At 40.8% G+C, this 23,120-nt stretch overlaps 1 protein-coding gene across 1 annotated transcript; it reads right to left on the bottom strand.

The window, feature by feature from the left end:
- Positions 1 to 339: 339 nt before the first annotated feature.
- LOC123095175 (mavicyanin) lies at positions 340 to 1,182 on the bottom strand. The gene has a single exon (XM_044516984.1). The coding sequence runs from the start codon at positions 1,081 to 1,083 to the stop codon at positions 553 to 555; it is 531 nt and encodes a 176-aa protein (XP_044372919.1). The 5' UTR covers positions 1,084 to 1,182; the 3' UTR covers positions 340 to 552.
- Between the last annotated feature and the right edge of the window lie 21,938 nt (positions 1,183 to 23,120).

Here is a 23,120-nt window from a genome sequence, read left to right as displayed (position 1 = left end):
ATTCAGAGCCTTGGGTGTGCCAACATAATTGTCCAAACTCATAATGTGACCGTGGTAGAGGCGTTGAATTTGAACGAGGGTTACTCAATGATTGCAGCACCAATACTTAATGAATGTCGAAGTCTACTTTTTAATTTCGGGAAGGTACTTGTTGAACATTGTAACAGGGAGTCAAAGCTAGCTAGGTTTGGGAGGAGTAATCCACCAACTTTGTGGTCGGATACACCTCCTAGCTTTATTATTCCTTTGTTAGCAGATGATGTAAGTTTAATTTGAGTTAATAAAGCTAGTCATGAAGGCCTTCCCGTCAAAAAAACTTTGCTCTGGCTAGGCATGCACTGACGCACCTTTACTAATTTTACCTCAAAAATCAATATGAAATGCCTAAAGGCCAGTAGATTACATACAAACGTGAGAGATACAAACTTACAAAGTAGTTCTCACATCTTCGCTCTAAGCAATAATACATGTATGTATTCCCCAGTAATAACCAGTCAAACAATATGTAAGCTCATATGTGCGTGCGGCATGCAGCTGGCTGAAATATGCATTTTAAACCATGAGACTGGCGACCAGTAGGACGACAAGGCCAAATCCTGCTGTGGCCCCGACAGAGGATGCGGTAGAGGAGGGTGGCGGCGGGTTGCTCGCGTCCGGACCGGCAGCCGGCATGGGTGACGACGGTGAGGAGGAACTCGGGACGACGTCGATCACGACCTTCATGCTGGCGGCGGCGGTGGGGCTGCAGTGGCCAGTGATGCCGCAGATGAAGTAGCGGGTGCCGGTGGCGTTGAGGGGGACGACGTCGTTGCCGGACTTGAAGGTGTTGATGGCGCTGGCGGTGCTGCAGGAGTCGTAGCCAGCCTTGCTGACCTCGACCACATCGTGCGCCGCGGGGGAGTACTTGAAGATGATCTCATCACCCGGGTGGAACTTCTTGTTGGACACCCAGTTGCTGTAGTCGGTGTTGAGGGTCCACGAACCGCCCGGCTCGCCAACACCGTAGGTCGCCGCCGACGCGGTGCCCAGTAAGACTGCCGAGATTGTGGCCACGGCAAGGAGAGTGATCTTCATGGCGGCCATTGATTGCGGTTGGAACTGGAAGGAGGAATGCAAAGCAGAGGATGTAGAAGGCAAGATTGTGCTGATGCTTAGCGGGGGTTGGGTTGCGGTTGTATTTGTGCTGCCGTGCGCTTTATATACAACCAAGCGCCTAGCGAGATGGGTTGGTGGAGTGGCATTTGGATATTGGATTTTGGGGTTGAATAGTCATGTGCGTTTGAACAAAAGCCAGTACTAGTACGTACCTGGTCATACACGGCCGGGCTTGGGTTGGTGGCCTGCTGAGTGCTGACCTTTTCACGGTTGTGGCTCATGGCTCATGCCGGAGAAACCTTGACTTATGGCTCTTGTGAACGCGCAATGGAATGCCCCTCGTACCTTCGTCCACAACCTGGATCTCGGTCTTTCTTCCAGATAGCATGTGCCGATCTCCTTCTAGATCGGAGCGAGGGTTTCGTGCATGGAAGGCAAAGGTATCATTTCCTGCGTAGAAATTTTAACAGGAGTTTCGAAAATAGGAGCATTTGTCTGAAATGTAATTAAATAAAGTGATTCAAAGCTCAACTAAGAGCAACTCTAACCTATCCCCAATAACGGGTTAGAGGAGTAGGCAGAAATTAGATTTTCCTTCTCGGCACCTAGCCAAAACCCCAAGATCATTAGTGGGGTAAAAAAAATTACTCCGAGCTGTGCGTGACTCTTAAATATGCTCGACCTCGTGACCATGGAGTAAAAATTGACTTCGCCTCTCTGCCTCTACTCCCCCAATCCCCGCCACCCAACCTCGCCCTTATCCTCTCCGGCGCCGGCCGCCATCGACAATGGCCGGATTCCACCGTCCTCGTTCCCCTCCGCACATTCCTAACGCAGATCTGCGCCGACACAAGCGGTCCCAGGCTCATGGACACGACGGTGCTTATTGCTCCCACGCCCGCCTTCCCAGCTTCGACCTCTCACCGCCACTGCCGCCACTGAAGCAATACATCGGCGTGCAGCGGTAGAGTTGGGGAACGACCGAGATAATCGACGGCATACCCACAAGAAGACATGGATCGGATCCTTCCATTTCACCGAGCAGGAGGCGCGTGAATCCAACATCATGTCGGCCCGCCTGCATGATGCCGACGGCCGCCACAACTTTCCTCTCGGGGGGGCTGTCACGGTTGGAACCTATCGACTCGCGGATGGCCAACATATGGTAGGGGAGGGAAGATCGGGAGGCCCGCGAGCGCATTGCGGCGGAGCAAGCCGATGAGGACTACACAGTCGTACCCTCCTCTAAAATTTGAGGGATATATTAGAGTTGCTCTAAGGTAGGACTTTTCTTGTGAATCTGAGAAGCCTTCTCCCTTCTAAGTGTTGCATCGGTCGCCTTGATGGACTGAGACGCCTGCGCCTGAGCGTCCCCCCCCCCCATTGACCACAGCGCCATACTGAATGATGTGGTTTAGTCCCACATCTCCGTGCGAGAGGCTCACTGATCTTCTTAAATAGCAGAGAGGCCATATGCAATAAACTACTTCTATTGTAGTAAGAGCATCAATCCTCGCTTTATGAAGAAGAAGATGATATGATATTTGATCATCTCTTCACCTCTTTCACAAAGTAAGCATAGATGGTCTTGCTATAATAAAATATTTATTATTTTTACAAGTGGCATCATTTTCACAATTTATCTGATCAAAGAGCATGCTACCTGGGAGCCGTGTTGAGATTTCCCCCGAAGAGGAGAGCAGATGAAGTACAGTAGAGATAAGTATTTTCCTCAATGAGAACCAATGTTTATCGAACCAACATAAAAATCACGCAAAACCTCATGAACAACACCTGCACACACAAAAGCAAATACTTGCACCCAATGCGATCAAGAGGGTTGTCAATCCCCTTGGCCGTTATTTATAAGGATCAAAATTTGTAGTGTTAGATAAATATAAATTATAAAATAAAATAAAAGAAGTAAAATTGTAGCAAGGTATTCGTTTGTTTTCATATATGATAAAGGTAGACCCGGGGGCCATAGTTTTCACTAGACTTCTCTCTCGAGCACATATCATACGGTGGGTGAACAAATTACTGTTGTGTAATTGATAGAAAAGCGCATAGTTATGACAATATTCAAGGCAATGATCATGTATATAGGCATCACATCCGAGACAAGTAGATTGACTCCTGCCTGCATCTACTGCTATTACTCCACCCATCAGCCGCTATCCAGCATGCATATAGGGTATTAAGTTAAGAAAAACAGAGTAACACCTTAAGCAAGATGACATGATGTAGACAAAGTAAATCCAAACAATATGAATAAACCCATCGTTTTACCGTTGATGGCAACAATACAAATATGTGCCTTGTCCCTTTCTATTACAGGGATAGAGCTAGCACCGCAAGATTGAACCCATCACAAAGCACCTCTCGCACCGAAGATAAATCAATCTAGTTGGCCAAACCAAACAGATAGATCAAAAAGAAATACAAAGCTATAACAATCATGAATAATAAAGTTCAGAAAAGACTCCATAAATATTCAGATCATAAACCCACATTTCATCGGATCCCAACAAACACACGCAAAGAAGATTACATTGAATAGAACACCAAGGACACCGAGGAGAACATTGTTTTGAAGATTAAAGAAGTCATCTAGCTACTAGCTATGGACCCACTGGTCTATGGTAAACTACTGATGCATCATCAGAAGGCAACAAGGATGATGTAGAAGCCCTCCATGATCGATACCCCTTCTGACAGAGTACCGGAAAAGGCCTCCATATGGGATCACAGAAGAATAGAAGCTTGCGGCAGCGGAAAAAGTGTTTCGGGTGACTCTCTTTTTGTTTTGGAATATTTGGTAACTTATAGAGGTGGAATCGGGTCAAGAGGTGCCACTAGGGGCTCACAAGCTCAGGGGTGCGCCCTACGAGCTTGTCACTCCCTCGTGGCTCTTCTGGTCTTCTCCCGAACCTTCGAGGGTCCCTTGTGGTCCAGAAAATATTAATCCAACGATTTTTTTCTGTTTGGACTTCGTTTGATATAGATTTTCTGAAAAGCCAAAACATGCAGAAAATAGGAACTGCCACAGGGAAGTAAGTTAATAGGTTAGTCCCAAAAAATGATATAAATTTGCGTATAAAACTTCCAAGATTGATAATATAATAGCATGGAACAATAAAAAAATTATAGATATGTTGGAGACGTATCAGCATCCCCAAGCTTAATTCCTGCTCGTCCTCGAGTAGGTAAATGACAAAAACTGATTTTTTTGATGTGGAATGATACCTAACATGTTTATCATGTAATCTCTTTCACGATAGGAATATGAGGATACAGATGATTCAAAGCAATAGTCTATAGTTTGATATAGAGACATCAATACTCAGGTATGCCAACAAACAATCATGCCTTTCAAAATAAAAATGCCAATGAACGCTAACCCTATAAAATCATATAGACTTGTCATGCTCGATCTTCCTAACACAAAGTATTAATCGTGTACAACCCTGATGACAAGCCAAGCAATTAGTTCATACTTTCTAACGCGCTTCAGATTTTTCAACCCCACACAATAGATGAGCATGATCCATGGATATAGCACCATGGGTGGAATATAATGCGGTGAAAGAGATATCAATAAGGGGAAGACAAAAAGGAAGATAGTCTCGCATTGATGCGGCTAATCAATGAGCTATGGACATGCCCATCAATTGATATCAATGCGAGGAGTAGGGATTGCCATGCAACAGATGCACTAAGAGCTATAAGTGTATGAAAGCTCAAACTAAAAACTAAGTGGGTGTGCATCCAACTTGCTTGCTCATGAAGACCTCGGGCATTTGAGGAAGCTCATCATCGAAATATACAAGCCAAGTTCTATAATGAAAAATTCCCACTAGTAATATGAAAGTGACAACTCAGGAGACTCTCTATATGAAAAGAAACATGGTTCTACTTTGAAGCACAAGTGTCGAAAAGGATAGTAACATTGCCCCTTCTCTCTTTTTCTATCATTTTTTGTGCGATCTTTCTGGCCTCCATTTTCCTTTTTTATTTTCTCACCGAGACAATGCTCTAATAATGATGATGATCACACTTTTACTTACTTACAACTCAATACTAGAACACATATGACTCTATATGAATGCCTCTGATAGTGTACCAGGACGTGCAATGATGCTAGCGTAACATGCATGACAATGATGAACAGTGGCTGAGCCACAAATACTATGTCAGCCATATGATCATGCAAATCAATATGACAATGAAGATGTATGCCATAAAGCCAGAACAGTGGAAGTTGCATGGTAATATATCTCGGAATGGAAATGCCATAATAGGTAGGTATGGTGGCTGTTTTGAGGAAGATATAAGGAGTCTTATGTGTGATAGAGTGTATCATATCACGGGTTTGGATGCACCGGCAAAGTTTGCACCAACTCTCGAGGTGAGAAAGGGCAATGCACGGCACCAAAGAGGCTAGCAAATTGCGAAAAGGTGAGAGTGCGTATAACCCATGGACTCACATTAGTCATAAAGAACTCACATACTTATTGTGAAAGTTTATTAGCCCTCGAAGAAAAGTACTACCACGCATACTCCTAGGGGGATAGATTGCTAGGAAAAGACCATCGCTCATCACCGACCACCACTCATAAGGAAGGCAATCAATAATAAATCATACTCCAACTTCATAGCATAACTAGAGACTATACGTGCATGCTTCGGCAATCACAAACCTTAACACAAGTATTCTTACTAAACCACAATCATTCACTAGTACCTCCCACATATCACCATCTTAATCTCTCAAAAATATTGCAAGAATCAAACATACCATATTCAGTGATCTACATAAAAGTATTTATTATATCCCTCTTGAATACCTATCCTTTATGGACTAGTCTTATAACCCGCGCAAATTGCCATTACTATTTATTAACTCTCAAAAATATTTAAGTGAAGCATGTGAGTTCAACTATTTCTTTAAAATATAACCACCACCGTGCTCGAAAAGATATAAGTGAAACACTAGAGCAACTGCCTAGCTCAAAAGATATAAATGAAGCACATAGAGTATTCTAACAAATCGCGAATAAATGTGTGTACCTCTCAAAAGTTGTGTCCAGTAAAATATGATTGTGGCAAACTAAAAAGGAAAAAAATCAAAAGCTACTATGGCACAAGATGATCCAAGCAAAACTCATATCATGTGATGAATAAAAATATAGCTCCAAATAATATACCGATGGTTTATAGACGAAAGAGCGGATGCCACCCGAGGCATCCCCAAGCTTAGACGCTTGGGTCTTCCTTGAATATTACCTTGGGTGCCTTGGGCATCCCCAAGCTTAGGGTATTGCCTCTCCTTATTCCTTCATCCAACACGATCTCACTCAAAACATGAAAACTTCAGCACACAAAACTCAACATGAACCTCGTGAGATCCGTTAGTATAATAAACAAATCAAAAAAATTAGGTACTGTTATGAACCCATTCATATTTTATTCTTGCATAATAGCTACTATATTCCAACTTCTCCATGACTTATACCCCCGATATAATCCATAGCATCATCGAAACAAGAGAACTATGCAAATAATATAGAATTTGTCTAAAACAGAACAGACTGTAATGATCTGAAATAACACTATACTTCTGTAACTCCAAAACATATGAAAAATTATGGCATTGTGGTCAATTTGTATATAAATAATGTGTAAAAATTTCAGAGCAAAAACACATTCCAGTGATTTTTAACAATTCCTCGAATGAGCACAAAACTTTCCGTCTTTTCACAGAATCAAGTCAACTATCAACCAAATTATCCCAAAGGCTTTACTTGGCACAAACACTAATTAAAAAAAAATAAAAACACAATCATAATAGTAGCATAATTATGTGAAGACTCAAAAAGAGAAAGAAAAACAAGAAAAATAAAGATAACTATTGGGTTGCCTCCCAACAAGCGTTATTGTTTTACGCCCCTAGCTAGGCGTAAGGCAAAGTTTAAAGTATTGTCATCCTTTGCTTTCACATCTTGTGATACATGTCATTAGGAGGCTTTTCATACATAATGGTGAACTCATCATCTATTAAATTTTAGCATTGTCGAGGCAACTTTCTTCAAAACCTTGTTGATTCCCTTTTACGATCCAAGAATATTGATGATTAATACCATTGAACACTTGTTGGATAATATTTAAAGGATGAACTTCCTTTTTACAGTTTCCTCGAAAGCGTGATGATTACGAGACATGCATTTTCTCACGAAATCTCCATTATATAATTTTTTATCAATCATAGGATGCTTATAACTCATACTATAAAAATCAAAGATTTCTCTAGCTTCTTGCATTATGTAGTCAAATTCATTCATGAGAATAAGAGTGGCTATCTTTTTAGCCTTAGGATTGTCTATGACAGATAGTTCATAGAACAACCTTTGTAAAGTAGGGTGAGTATGCATGAACCTCCTTTCAAGTTTAAGAATAAGTTCAGAAATAGCTTGGTCATAACTATTGGTTCTTTTAAGAATAGGAATATCGTTGCAAACCAAGGTTCCCATACAAGTGAAAAATTCCAGAATAATCCTTTTTCCTATGATGTTCCCACTACCCTTACAAAAGTTTTAGTATCTAAGTTCATGGGAATTAGTACCTTAGGAGTTTTTCCATCCTCAATCTTAGCAATAACAAATTCAGACGTGATAGCAACTTCAAGCAAGCAAACAAAAAATATTGTTGTGTTTTTGTAAAGAAAAATTGAAGTGGTGGAGATGAAAACGAGAGGCGATCGCAAATAAAATAAGAACAAGTAGATGATAGTTTGTGTGTAGGTATTTGATAGGCTTTGATGATGTTTCACTGGCAACGACGCTAGATATTCTTCATGTTACTTGTGAACTTCGTTGGGATTTTCCCCGAAGAGGAGAGAAGATGTAGTACAATAGAGATAAGTATTTCCATTAGTGAGAACCAAGGTTTATCAAACCAATAGGAGAATCACATAAAACATCGTGAACAACACCTGCACACACAAAAGCAAGTTCAAGAGGGTTGTCAATCCCCTTGGCGGTTATTTGCAAGGATCAAATCTTGTAGTGGTAGATAAATATAAACTGCAAAATGAAATAAAGGAAAGAAAATTTGCAAAAAGGTATTTTTGTTTATATATATATATATGATAAAGGTAGACCCGAGCGCCATAGTTTTCACCATAGGCTTCTCTCTCGAACACATAGCATACGGTGGGTGAATAAATTATTGTTGGGCAATTGATAGAAAAGCGCATAGTTATGACGATATTCAAGGCATGATCATCTATATAGGCATCACGTCCGAGACAAGTAGACCGACTCCTACCATCATATACTACTATTACTCCACCCATCGACCGCTATCCAGCATCCATCTAGGCTATGAAGTTAATAAAAACAGAGTAATGCCTTAGCAAGATGACATGATGTAGAAAAAGTAAATCCAAGCAATATGAATAAACCCCATCGTTTTACCCTTAATGGCAACAATACAAATACTTGTCTTGTCCCTTTCTGTCACTGGGATAGAGCACAAGATTAAACCCATAACAAAGCACCTCTCTTACCGAAGATAAATCAATATAGATGGCCAAACCAAACGGATAGATCAGAGAAAAATACAAAGCTATAACAATCATGCACAATAAAGTTCAGAAAAGACTCCATTACTTCTCATAAATATTTAGATCATAAACCCACAATCCATTGGATCCCAACAAACACACCACAAAAGAAGATTACATCGAATAGTACTCCAAGAACACCGAGGAGAACATTGTATTGAAGATCCAAGAGAGAGAAGAAGTCATCTAGCTACTAGCTATGGACTCATAGGTCTGTGGTAAACTACTCAGGCATCACCAGAAGGCAGCAAGGATGATGTACAGGCCCTCCGTGATCTATTCCCCCTCCAGCAGAGTACCGAAAAAGGCCTCCAGATGGGATCGAAGAAGAACAGAAGCTTGCGGCGGCGGAAAAAGTGTTTCGGGTGGTTCTCTGTTCGTTTGGGACTTTTTCGAATTTATAGAGGCAGAATTAGGTTAAGAGGTGCCACGAGGGGCCCATAGCTCAGGGGACGCAACCCAGTTTGATTTTTCCAATTGGTGCATCCACTTGGGACAACCAAAGTTGAAATTCCAAACCATTTGATATGAGTGTTCAACATTTCAAGTTTTACCCCATTTTGGAAAAATCAAAGAAAATGAAAAAAAAAACTCAAAAATGAAAATCCTTGTGCATGAAGCCCTCTTGTGTGAACTAGTAGGTGGGAAAAATCATAAACTTGCAATACCACAAGCTTAAAAAAATCCTTCCCAAAATGGCCTATCTAGTATGAAGTTGCATGGATTTCAAGGCATATGCCCATGGCCCTGGCCACTTCCATGGCGTACTCCATGATAACAAGTTAAAATTTGGCACAACTATGGGTGTTACCATTGTGAACATTGTTGCCATAGGAATAAATATTATTATTTCCAGTTTTCAAGTGCGAGATATGCCTTTTTTTGTGAAGGCAGTACCTGAAATAAGTTATAAAATTTGATCTTTTCATTTTTCATAGAAGGTAGACCACATTGGAAGCCCACTGACCAAATTTCATGAATTTTAGAGTATTATTTCTATATTTCCAAGATATATTGGATTTATAGTGAATTATGAGATTTTGCTCAAATTTGAACTACAAGTGTGATGTAGTTTGATACTAAAAATGGACAAAAATCATTTTACACTCTATTGTTGATGGTGCATCCACTTGGGATAGCAAAATTTGAAATTCCAAACCATTTGATATGAATGTTCAAAATTTTAAGTTTTACCCAATTTTCATAAAAATCAAAGAAAATGAAAAAAGCCTCAAAAATTAAAATCCTTGTGCATGAAGCCCTCTTGTGTGAACTAGTAGGTGGGAAAATCATAAACTTGCAATACCATAAGTTTTGAAAAAAAAAAACTTCACAAAATGGCCTATCTAGTATGAAGTTCCATGGAGTTCATGGCACATGCCCATGGTTGTGGCCACTTCCATGGCATACGCCATGATAACAAGTTAAAATTTGACACAACTATGGGTGTGACCATTGTGAACATTGTTGCCATAGGAATAACAACTTTTTTGGAATAAAAAATATCATTTCCATTTTTCAAGTCCCAGAAAAGGCTTTTTTTGTGAAAGAAGTACATGAAATAAGTTATAAATTTAGCCCTCCTCTTGTGGATCCTTATCCTGTGCAATGATCTCCAACCCCCCTGATAGCCCTACTCTTGTGCATCCTCCTGTGCAATGATCTGCAACCTCCCCTGGTAGCTCTCCTCTTCTTCATCCTCCTCCTAGTCACTATCCTCCTCCTCCATCACCTCGTCGATGACTTGGATATTATGCAAATTCACCGACCCTTTCGCCTTTGGATTCGGTGAGGAGAGGCAGGAGCGATACTCATACCAGTGGCTCGCTGTCGATGATCTGGAGACTCCATCACCTCTGCCATTGCCCACAGAAGAATCTCAATTGGGACTGCCCCATTGCCTTTAGGAAGTAACCGCTTCCGCTCGTCCGTCATCACTTCCAATGCCAGGCCCAGCGAGTGCATCACGAGAGATTTCACGCTCAAAAACCAGGAGCATATCTCTTTGCACTTGGCCAGCAAAAGCTCATCCCATGCGCAAAAAAACCCATCGCCCTCTTCCAACTTGGACTTGCTCCCAATCAATCAAACACCAAATTTGCAAATCATATAATTAAAAATGAATTCTATTATTTGGATCAAATTCACCACAAAACAATCAAAAATGGGCTCCATTCCACAAAACCTTATTTCTAGGGTTTTCTATTTCAAAACTAGCTGCCACTAGTACCGTCGGCAGGAATCCATCCTAAATAGACGTACATACTGATTGCAAACTGGAGCAACTCAACGCATGACAATTCAATTGCTCAATCACCCATTCAATCGACTTATAACCCCAAATCCTAATTGTTAGGTTCCGATTAGAAACGTAACGGTTGACCAATGATCTTGAATGGTTCCGGCATATGGGAGGAAGGGATGCCTGGTAGAACCACTACGCTGCGCCATCGAAGCTCAAGTAGACAGTCGGAGTGGTCGGTTGGGCTGCGGATTGGGCGGCGGGGCTGCTAGGGGGCACAGTGGCGGCGGTGTGGGTCTGGATGAGGAATGCGGCGGCTCACTCCTGGTTGGGCTGAGTTAGGCAAAATAAAGTGATAGGTCAATGAGCCAGATCCCACTCGTCATAAGCGGTCACGGCCACGGCCCACCTGTCATACGCGGCCCACATATCCTAAGATCTCTGTACCCACACATTAGTAACTGAGCAGGTAACGGTCAACTATTTTGACCAGACGGCAAGGCTCCATTTGGATCTTTGTGAGCATGGGACTTGGACTGGACGTCAAGCAACAAGCGAGGCGGCCACGAGGGTGCCCGGCGCCCCCCCCCCCACTCTCATGGGCCCCTCGAGCATCAACTGACCTACGTCCTTTGCCTATATACTCCAGTACCCTGAAAACATAGGGGAGCACCATGAAAACCTAATTCCACCACTGCAACCTTCTGTATCCGCGAGATCCCATCTTGGAGCCTTCGCCGGCGCTCCTCCGGAGGGGGGATCGACCATGGAGGCCCTCTACATCATCCCCAAGGCCTCTCCTATGAGTTGTGAGTAGTTTACCATAGACCTTTGGGTCCATAGTTATTAGCTAGATGGCTTCTTCTCTCTCTTTCAATCTCAATACAAAGTTATCCTCAATCTTCTTGGAGATCTATTTGATGTAACTCTTTTTGCGGTGTGTTTGTCGAGATCCGATGAATTGTGGGTTTATGATCAAGTTTATCTATGAGAAATATTTGAATCTCCTATGAATTCTTTTATGTGTGATTAAGTTATCTTTGCAAGTCTCTTCAAATTATCAGTTTGGTTTGGACTACTAGATTGATCTTTCTTGCAATGGGAGAAGTGCTTAGCTTTGGGTTCAATCTTGCGGTGTCCTTTCCCAGTGACAGTAGGGGCAGCAAGGCACGTATTGTATTGTTGCCATCGAGGATAAAACGATGGGGTTTATATCATATTGCATGAGTTTATCCCTCTACATCATGTCATTTTTCTTAATTCGTTACTCTGTTCTTATGAACTTAATACTCTAGATGTAGGCAGGAGTCGGTCGATGTGTGGAGTAATAGTAGTAGATGCAGAATCATTTCGATCTACTTGTCACGGACGTGATGCCTATATACATGATCATGCCTAGATAATCTCATAACTATGCGCTTTTCTATCAATTGCTCGACAGTAATTTGTTCACCCACCGTAATACTTATGCTATCTTGAGAGAAGCCACTAGTGAAACCTATGGCCCACGGGTCTATCTTTTATCATATAAGTTTTCAATCTACTTTTATTTGCATCTTTTACTTTCCAATCTATATTATAAAAATACCAAAAATATATATTTTATCATATTATCTCTATCAGATCTCACTTTCACAAGTGGCCGCGAAGGGACAGACAACCCCTTTATTGCGTTGGTTGCGAGGTTCTTGTTTGTTTGTGTAGGTGCGTGGGACTTTTGAGGAGCCTCCTACTGGATTGATACCTTGGTTCTCAAAAACTGAGGGAAATACTTACGCTACTTTGTTGCATCACCCTTTCCTCTTCAAGGAAAACCAACGCAGTGCTCAAGAGGTAGCAAGAAGGATTTCTGGCGCCGTTGCCGGGGAGGTCTTCGCTCAAGTCAAGACATTCCAAGTACCCATCACAAACTCATCTCCCTTGCATTACATTATTTGCCATTTGCCTCTCGTTTTCCTCTCCCCCACTTCACCCTTGCCGTTTTATTCGCCCTCTTTCCCAATCTCCTCTCTCTTTTGCTTGCCTTTTTGTTTGCTTGTGTGTTGGATTGTTTGTCATGATGGCACAAGATAATACCAAATTGTGTGACTTTTCCAATACCAATAATAATGATTTCCTTAGCACGCCGATTGCTCCTCTTAATGATGTTGAATCTTGTGAAATCAATGCTGCTTTGCTGAATCTTGTTATGAAAGATCAATTCTCCGGCCTTCCTAGTGAAGATGCCGCTACTCATCTAAACAACTTTGTTGATTTGTGTAATATGCAAAAGAAGAAAGATACGGATAATGATATTGTTAAACTGAAGTTATTTCCATTTTCACTTAGAGATCGTGCTAAAACTTGGTTTTAGTCTTTGCCTAAAAATAGTATTGATTCATGGAATAAGTGCAAAGATGCTTTTATCTCTAAGTATTTTCCTCCCGCTAAGATCATATCTCTTAGGAACGATATTATGAATTTTAAACAACTTGATCATGAGCATGTTTCCCAATCTTGGGAAAGAATGAAATTAATGATTCGCAATTGCCCTACTCATGGTTTGAACTTATGGATGATCATACAATTTTTTTATGCCGGATTGAATTTTGCTTCAAGAAATCTTTTAGATTCGGCCGTGAGAGGAACTTTTATGGAAATCACCTTAGGAGAAGCTACTAAACTCCTTGATAACATTATGGCTAATTATTCTCAATGGCACACCGAAAGATCTACTAGTAAAAAAGTGCATGCTATAGAAGAAATTAATGTTTTGAGTGGAAAGATGGATGGACTTATGAAATTATTTGCTACTAAGAGTGCTCCTATTGATCCCAATGATATGCCTTTGTCTACTTTGATTGAGAATAATAATGAATCTATGGATGTGAATTTTGTTGGTAGGAATAATTTTGGTAACAATGCTTATAGAGGAAACTTTAATCCTATACCATTTCCTAGTAATTCCTATAATAATTATGGTAATTCCTACAACAACTCTTATGGAAATTTTAATAATATGCCCTCTGATTTTGAGAATAGCGTTAAAGAATTTCTGATCTCTCAAAAGAATTTTTAATGCCTTGCTTGAAGAAAAATTGCTTAAAGTTGATGAATTGGCTAGGAACGTTGATAGACTTTCGCTTGATGTTGACTCTCTGAAACTTAGATCTATTCCACCTAAGCATGATATCAATGAGTCTCTCAAAGCCATGAGAATTTCCATTGATGAGTGCAAATAAAGAACCGCTAGATTGAGTGCTAAGAAAGATTGCTTTGTAAAAGCGTGTTCTTCTAGTTTCCATGAAAATAATGATGAAGATCTAAAAGTTATTGATGTGTCCCCTATTAAATCTTTGTTTTGCAATATGATTCTTGATAATGATGGGACTGGATATGAGTTTAGCTTTAGTTAAAAGGCGTCCCAATAATTCGGAGTTTTTAGATCTTGATGCTAAATTTGGTGAAAGTGGGATTGGAGAGGTCAAGACTTTAAATAGCATTGAACCCACTATCTTGGATTTCAAGGAATTTAATTATGATAATTGTTCTTTAATAGTTTGTATCTCCTTGTTGCAATCCGTGTTGAATTCTCCTCATGCTTATAGTCAAAATAAAGCTTTTACCAAACATATTGTTGATGCCTTGATGCAATCTTATAAGGAAAAACTTGAGTTGGAAGTTTCTATACCTAGAAAGCTTTATGATGAGTGGGAACGTACTATAAAGGTCAAAATTAAAGATCATGAGTGCTATGCTTTGTTAGATTTGGGTGCTAGTGTTTCCACGATGCCGAAAACTTTATGTGATGTGCTAGGTTTCCATGATTTTGATGATTGCTCTTTAAACTTGCACCTTGAGGATTCCACCATTAAGAAACATATGGGAAGGATCAATGTTGTTCTTATTGTTGCAAATAGGAATTATGTGCCTGCAGATTTTATCGTTCTTGATATAGATTGCAATCTTTCATGTCCTATTATTCTTGGTAGACCTTTCCTTAGAACGATTGGTGCAATTATTGATATGAAGGAAGGGAATATTAGATTCCAATTTCCATTAAGGAAAGGCATGGAACACTTCCCTAGAAAGAAGGTTAAATTACCTTATGAATGATCATGCGAGCTACTTATGAATTGAATGTCAAAGATGGTTCTACTTAGATCTATTCTCGCTTTTATGCCTAGCTAGGGCCGTTAAACGATAGCGCTTGTTGGGAGGCAACCCAATTTTATTTTTGTTTCTTACTTTTTGCTTCTCTTTAGTAATAAATATTTCATCTATCTTATGTTTAGATGTGTTTTCATATTTTAATTAGTGTTTGTGCCAAGTAGAACCTATAGGATAACCTACAGTGATAGTTAATTTGATTCTGCTGAAAAACAGAAACTTTCACGCGCACGAAAATAATTTTAGTAAATCACAGAAACATGCTTTTGTGTTGATTATTTTTGATGTATATCAATAGACAAATTTCCCAGGACTTCCCATTTTGGTAGGAGTTTTAGAGTTCCATAAGTATTCGAAAGTTACAAATTGCTACAGACTGTTCTGTTTTTGACAGATTTTGTTTTTCGTGTGTTGTTTGCTTATTTTGATGCATCTATGGCTAGTATCGGCGGGTATGAACCATAGAGAAGTTGGAATACAGTAGGTTTAACACCAATATAAATAAATAATGAGTTAATTACAGTACCTTATGTGGTGGTTTTTCTTTCTTGCACTAACGGAGCTTATGAGATTTCCTGTTGAGTTTTGTGTTGTGAAGTTTTCAAGTTTTGGGTAAAGATTTGACGGACTATGGAATAAGGAGTGGCAAGAGCCTAAGCTTGGGGATGCCATGGAACCCCAAGATATTCAAGGATAACCAAAAGCCTAAGCTTGGGGATGCCCCGGAAGGCATCCCCTCTTTCGTCTTCGTCTATCAGTAACTTTACTTGGAGCTATATTTTTATTCGCCACATGATATGTGTTTTGCTTGGAGCGTCTTGTATGATATTAGTCTTTGCTTTTTAGATTACCACAATCATCCTTGCTGTACACACCTTTTGGGAAAAATCCACATGATTTGGAATTTATTAGAATACTCTATGTGCTTCACTTATATCTTTTGAGCTAGATAGTTTTGCTCTAGTGCTTCACTTATATCTTTTAGAGCACGGCGGTGGCTTTATTTTGTAGAAATTTTTGATCTCTCATGCTTCACTTATATTATTTTGAGAGTCTTTTAGAACAGCATGGTATTTGCTATGGTTATAAAATTGGTCCTAGAATGATGGGCATCCAAGTTGGGTATAATAAAAACTATCATAGGAAGTGAATTGGATGCTATGATCAATTTGATACTTGATAATTGTTTTGAGATATGGAGGTGGTGATATTAGAGTCATGCTAGTTGGGTGATTGTGAATTTAAAGAATGCTTGTGTTTAAGTTGGCAAGTCCCATAGCATGCACGTATGGTAACCGTTGTGTAACAAATTTGAAATATGAGGTGTTCTTAGATTGTCATCCTTATGAGTGGTGGTCGGGGACGAGCGATGGTATTTTCCTACTAATCTATCCCCCTAGGAGCATGTGCGTAGTGCTTGGTTTTTGATGACTTGTAGATTTTTGCAATAAGTATATGAGTTCTTTATGACTAATGTTGAGTCCATGGATTATACGCACTCTTACCTTTCCATCATTGCTAGCCTCTTTGGTACCGTGCATTGCCCTTTCTCGCCTTGAGAGTTGGTGCAAACTTCACCGGTGCATCCAAACCCCGTGATACGATACGCTCTATCACACATAAACCTCCTTATATCTTCCTCAAAACAGCCACCATACCTACCTATTATGGCATTTCCATAGCCATTCCGAGATATATTGCCATGCAACTTTCCACCGTTCCGTTCATCATGACACGCATCATCATTGTCATATTGCCTTGCATGATCATGTAGTTGACATCGTATTGTGGCAAGGCCACCTTCATAATTTTCATACATGTCACTCTTGATTCATTGCCCATCCCGGTACACCGCGAGGTTCATATAGAGTCATATCTTGTTCTAGTTTTGAGTTGTAAATAAATAGAAGTGTGATGATCATCATTATTAGAGCATTGTCCCTTATAAAAAGGAAGAAAGGCCAAAAAGAAAAAAAGAAAGGCCAAATAAAAAAGGCCCCAAAAAGAAAAAAAAAGAAAAAATAAAATAAAAAACGGGGACAATGTTACTATCTTTTTCCACACTTGTGCTTCAAAGTAGCACCATGTTCTTCATATAGAGAGTCTCATTGGTTGTCACTTTCATATACTAGTGGGAATTTTTTGTTATAGAACTTAGCTTGTATATTCCAACAATGGGCTTCCTCAAAATGCGCTAGGTCTTCGTGAGCAAGTAAGTTGGATGCACACCCACTTAGTTTCTTTTGTTGATCTTTCATACATTTATAGCTCTAGTGCATCCGTTGCATGGCAATCCCTACTCCTCATGTTGACATCAATTGATGGGCATCTCCATATCCCATTGATTATCCTTGTCAATATGAGACTTTCTCTTTTTTGTCTTCTCCACACAACCTCCATCATCATATTCTATTCCACCCATAGTGCTATATCCATGGCTCACGCTCATGTATTGCATGAAAGTTGAAAAAGGTTTGATATTACTAAAGTATGAAACAATTGCTTGGCTTTTCATCGGGTGTGTGCAAGATGAGAGCATTCTTGTGTGACAAAAATGGAGCATGACCAAACTATATGGTTTGGTAGGGATGAACTTTCTTTGGCCATGTTATTTTGAGAAGACATGATTTCTTTGATTAGTATGCTTGAAGTATTACTATTTCTTATGTCAATATGAACTTTTATTTTGAATCATTTGGATCTGAACATTCATGCCACAATAAAGAAAATTACATTAAGAATTATGCTAGGTAGCATTCCACATCAAAAATTCTGTTTTTATCATTTACCTACTCAAGGACGAGCAGGAATTAAGCTTGGGGATTCTTGATACATCTCCAACGTATCTATAATTTTTGATTGTTCCATGCTATTATATTACCTGTTTGGGATGTTTATGGGCTTTACTTTACACTTTTATATCATATTTTGGGACTAACATACTAACCGGAGGCCCAACCCGAATTGCTGTTTTTTTGCCTATTTCAGTGTTTCGAAGAAAAAACGGAGTCCAAACGGAATGAAACCTTCGGGAGCGATCTTTTAGGAACAAATGCCATCCAGGGGACTTGGAGTGGATGTCAAACAACAAGCGAGGCGGCCACGAGGGTGCCGGGCGCACCCCCCACCCTCGTGGGCCCCTCGAGCGTCAACCGACCTACCTCCTTCGCCTATATATACTCCCGTACCCTGAAAACATCGGGGAGCACCACGAAAACCTAATTCCACCGCCGCAACCTTCTGTATCAGCGAGATCCCATCTTGGAGCCTTCGTCGGTGCTCCGCCGGAGGGGGAATCGACCATGGAGGGCCTCTACATCATCCCCAAGGCCTCTCCTATGAGTTGTGAGTAGTTTACCACAGACCTTCGGGTCCATAGTTATTAGCTAGATGGATTCTTCTCTCTCTTTTAATCTCAATACAAAGTTCTCCTCAATCTTCTTGGAGATCTATTTGATGTAACTCTTTTTGCGGTGTGTTTGTCGAGGTCCGATGAATTGTGGGTTTATGATCAAGTTTATCTATGAGAAATATTTGGATCTCCTCTAAATTCTTTTATGTGTGATTATGTTATCTTTGCATATCTCTTCGAATTATCAGTTTGGTTTGTCCTACTAGATTGATCTTTCTTGCAATGGGAGAAGTGCTTAGCTTTGGGTTCAATCTTGCGGTGTCCTTTCCCGGTGACAGCAGGGCGAGCAAAGCACGTATTGTATTGTTTCCATCGAGGATAAAAAGATGGGGTTTATATCATATTGCATGAGTTTATACCTCTACATCATGTCATCTTTCTTAATGCGTTACTCTGTTCTTATGAACTTAATACTCTAGATGCAGGCAGGAGTCGGTCGATGTGCAGAGTAATAGTAGTAGATGCAGAATCGTATCGATCTACTTATCAAGGACATGATGCCTATATACATGATCATGCCTAGATAATCTCATAACTATGCGCTTTTCTATCAATTGCTCGACAGTAATTTGTTCACCCACCGTAATACTTATGCTATCTTGAGAGAAGCCACTAGTGAAACCTATGGCCCACGGGTCTATCTTTTATCATATAAGTTTTCAATCTACTTTTATTTGCATCTTTTACTTTCCAATCTATATCATAAAAATACCAAATATATATATTTTATCATATTATCTCTATCAGATCTCACTTTCACAAGTGGCCGCGAAGGGACAGACAACCCCTTTATTGCGTTAGTTGCAAGGTTCTTGTTTGTTTGTGTAGGTGCGTGGGACTTTTGAGGAGCCTCCTACTGGATTGATACCTTGGTTCTCAAAAACTGAGGAAAATACTTACGCTACTTTGTTGCATCACCCTTTCCTCTTCAAGGAAAACCAACGCAGTGCTCAAGAGGTAGCAGCGAGTGGTGGAGGGAAAACATGAGCACAAGTTAGAGGGTTAGGTAAAACTGAGCAAAACTAAGGATGGAGGGGCACATAAATAGAAATCCCAATGTAAAATGGTGCATGATATAAATCTATACAAATTTGATGCTGGGTGACCGCCTCGTTCGAAACTATCATTAAAATTGTTGTGTTTGACATATCCCATTATAATTAAATTTATTTTTTCAATTGTTGTGTTCAGGAAGACTTAAGTACACACTAAAAATTATGCTTATACAAACTAGAAAGCAAAAGACCAAGAGTTGTGCTTAAAATATTAAAATGCATAAATTGTACCAGTAGCGTTTGGTCCTGAACAAACGCATCCATTATGGTTCCTAGCAACGTTTTCTTCTGGGGCAAACACTGCTAACTTAAATATTGTATAATGCTATTTTCAAATTTAAAACATTACCCCAAATAAACTAGTAATTTGATATGTAAATGTAAGATGATGCATAATACAAATATTCAAACTTATGTAGTGAAATAAAATGGTGATTTCCCATCTCTCTCTCTCTCTCTCTCTCTCTCTCTCTCTCTCTCTCTCTCTCTCTCTCTCTCTCTCTCTCTCTCTCTCTCTCTCTCTCTCTCTCTCTCTCTCTCTCTCTCTCTCTCTCTCTCTCTCTCTCTCTCTCTCTCTCTCTCTCTCTCTCTCTCTCTCTCTCTCTCTCTCTCTCTCTCTCTCTCTCTCTCTCTCTCTCTCTCTCTCTCTCTCTCTCTCTCGAACCGCATGCTTTGCCCCCCCCTTCGAAATTGCCTCCAAATCTCAATCCCGTGGATATCCCTTCAGTTTGTAGGGGACTTTTATCATAACTTATGTGTAACACTTTGAAATAATAACCATAGCTTCAAGTGGTCATACAATCACATCATACCAAGTTTCATATTATTCAACCTGCATTTACATTTAAAAAAAATACAAACATATTTATAGAAATATGCAAACTCTGCGAGCAGCTTTTGTTGTCGGTGTACACACAACTAGTACAATATCTTGTACCGTTTCATATGCTTAGACGTTGTTAGTTTGTCATATCTAGCAGCATGCTTGTCTAAAAGGACGTTGGTAGTTTTCATTATGAGCAGCCTTTAGTTTATTGCAAATGCTACTAGCGTTTCTTACCACAAATAAATATCCTATACACAAGGTGGAAACAGCACTAGGCGCAAGCGAGGTGGTTGGCCTTCGACTAGAGCCTAGGGGGTGCTTAACGCCCTAGGCGCACCCTAGGCGGACGTATATTTTGGATATCAAGGTGTATTTGGGTTTTATATTGTGCACCTATATTTATTTAAAGCATATAAATGAGTAAACTACCAACTAATGACATTGCAATATGGCCCTCTTGGTATGTTTGTGCAATAAGGTATGATTTGTCGTTTGAGGAGACAATTTCTTGTTTCTCCTGCCTAGAGTTTCACATATGCCCTAGGCGAGCCATTTGGTCGTTTCCTAAGCATGCCTAAGCACCTCCTTGGCACTGTGTTTTCCAACAAAGCAAGCACATAGAGCTGCTATCTCACACACACTCTCTCAACACTAGTGCCACTCTGTCTCTCCTGGCATCGACGGTGGTGCCACTGCCCGCCCTTCTAACGCCCCACTCCCGCTGACGCTGCACCCCTCCCTTCACCATTCCCCTTGCCGACAAACCAGCTGATGCCCCTCATATGCCCCGTCAACGACGCGCACGTCGCGCCCCTGCCGACGCCCCTCCTACGCCAGGTCGACGCCCCTCCTATGCCCCTACACACACCACACCACTAGGTGGCCGGGCTCCTAGGTGAGCTCCTCGATGATATTCATATAAAAATTAAAAGGAGGAAGTAATTTGAGTTCAGGGCAGTGGGTGTGATACGTCTCCAACGTATCAATAATTTTTTATTGTTCCATGCTATTATATTATTCATCTTGGATGTTTTATATGCTATTTTATATCATTTTTGGGAGTAACCTATTAACCTAGTGCAGTGTGCCAGTTGCTGTTTTTCCTTGTTTTTGTCTTTTACAAAAAATCAATGCCCATGGAATGCAACTTTTTGAGTATTTTTCTTGGACCAGAAGACACCTAGGAAGCTTCGGGAGGAGGCCAGAAGAGCAACGAGAGGGCCACAAGACCTGGAGGCACGCCCTAGGGGGGTGTGCCCCCCAGCTTGTGGGCCCCAAATGGCACTCCTAACCGTAATTCTAGCTCCATAAATACCCAAATATTCCCCATATACCAGAGGGCACACCAAAAAAATTCTGCCGCCGCAAGCTTCTGTTCTCATGAGATCCCATCTAGGGGCATTTTTCGGCACTGCCAGAGGGGGATTCGATCACAGAGGGGTTCTTCATCAACCTTGTTTCCCTTCTGATGATGTGTGAATAGTTTACCACAGACCTACAGGTCCATAGCTAGTGGCTAGTTGGCTTCTTCTCTCTCTTTCATCTTCAATACAATGTTCCCCTCGATGTTCTTGGATATCTATTTGATGTAATCTTCTTTTGTGGTGTGTTTGTTGAGATCTGATGAATTGTGGGTTTACGATCAAATTATCTATGAATATTATTTGAGTCTTCTCTGAACTCTTTTATGCATGATTAAGATAGCTTTGTATTTCTCTCCGGTCTATTGAATTGGTTTGGCCAACTAGATTTGATCTTCCTAGCAATGGGAGAGGTGCTTTTTAATTGGTTCAATCTTGCGGTGTCCTCTGATACGTCTCCGTCGTATCTATAGTTTTTGATTGTTCCATGCCAATATGCTACAACTTTCATATCCTTTTGGCAACTTTTTATATTATTTTTGGGACTAACATATTAATCCAGTGCCAAGTGCCAGTTCCTATTTGTTGCATGTTCGCAGAAACCCAATATCAAAAGGAGTCCAAACGGGATAAAAACGGACGGAGAATTATTTTGGAATATTTATGATTTTTGGGAAGTAAAATCAACGCGATACGGTGCCCGAGATGGCCACGAGGCAGGGGGCGTGCCTGCCTACCCTTGGCGTGCCCCTGACCCTCGTGGGCCCCTCGTAAGGCGGTTGCTACTCTTCTTTCGCCGCAAGAAAGCTAATTTTTGGAAAAATATCTGGGCGAGGGTTTCAATCGAATCGGAGTTACGGATCTCTGGATATAAAAGAAATGGTGCCAAGGTAGAATCTGAGAGCGCAGAAATAGCGAGGGACAGAGAGACAGATCCAATCTCGGAGGGTATCTCGCCCCTCCCAAGCCATGGAGGCCATGGACCAGAGGAGAAACCCTTCTCCCATCTAGGGAGAAGGTCAAGGAAGAATAATAAGAAGGGGGGTTCTCTCCCCCTTGCTTCCGGTGGCGCCGGAATGCCACCAGGGCCATCATCATCACCGCGATCTCCAACAACACCTACAAAGTACTTCTAGTTTCATACTTGTTCTAGGTAAAGCGAACACTAAGCATGCGTAGAGTCGTATGAGTCGCAGATAGGACTTGAGAGAATATTTGTTCTACCTTTAGCTCCTCATTGGGTTCGACACTCTTACTTATCGCAAGAGGCCACAATTATCCCCTACACTTGTGGGTTATCAAGACCTTTTTCTGGCGCCGTCGCCGGGGAGTCAAAGCGTGGGGTGAATATTCTCG

Source organism: Triticum aestivum, chromosome 4B (genome assembly GCF_018294505.1).
Source record: "Triticum aestivum cultivar Chinese Spring chromosome 4B, IWGSC CS RefSeq v2.1, whole genome shotgun sequence".
NCBI classification, from domain to species: Eukaryota; Viridiplantae; Streptophyta; class Magnoliopsida; order Poales; family Poaceae; genus Triticum; species Triticum aestivum.
This window is presented reverse-complemented; position numbering and strand designations above follow the sequence as displayed.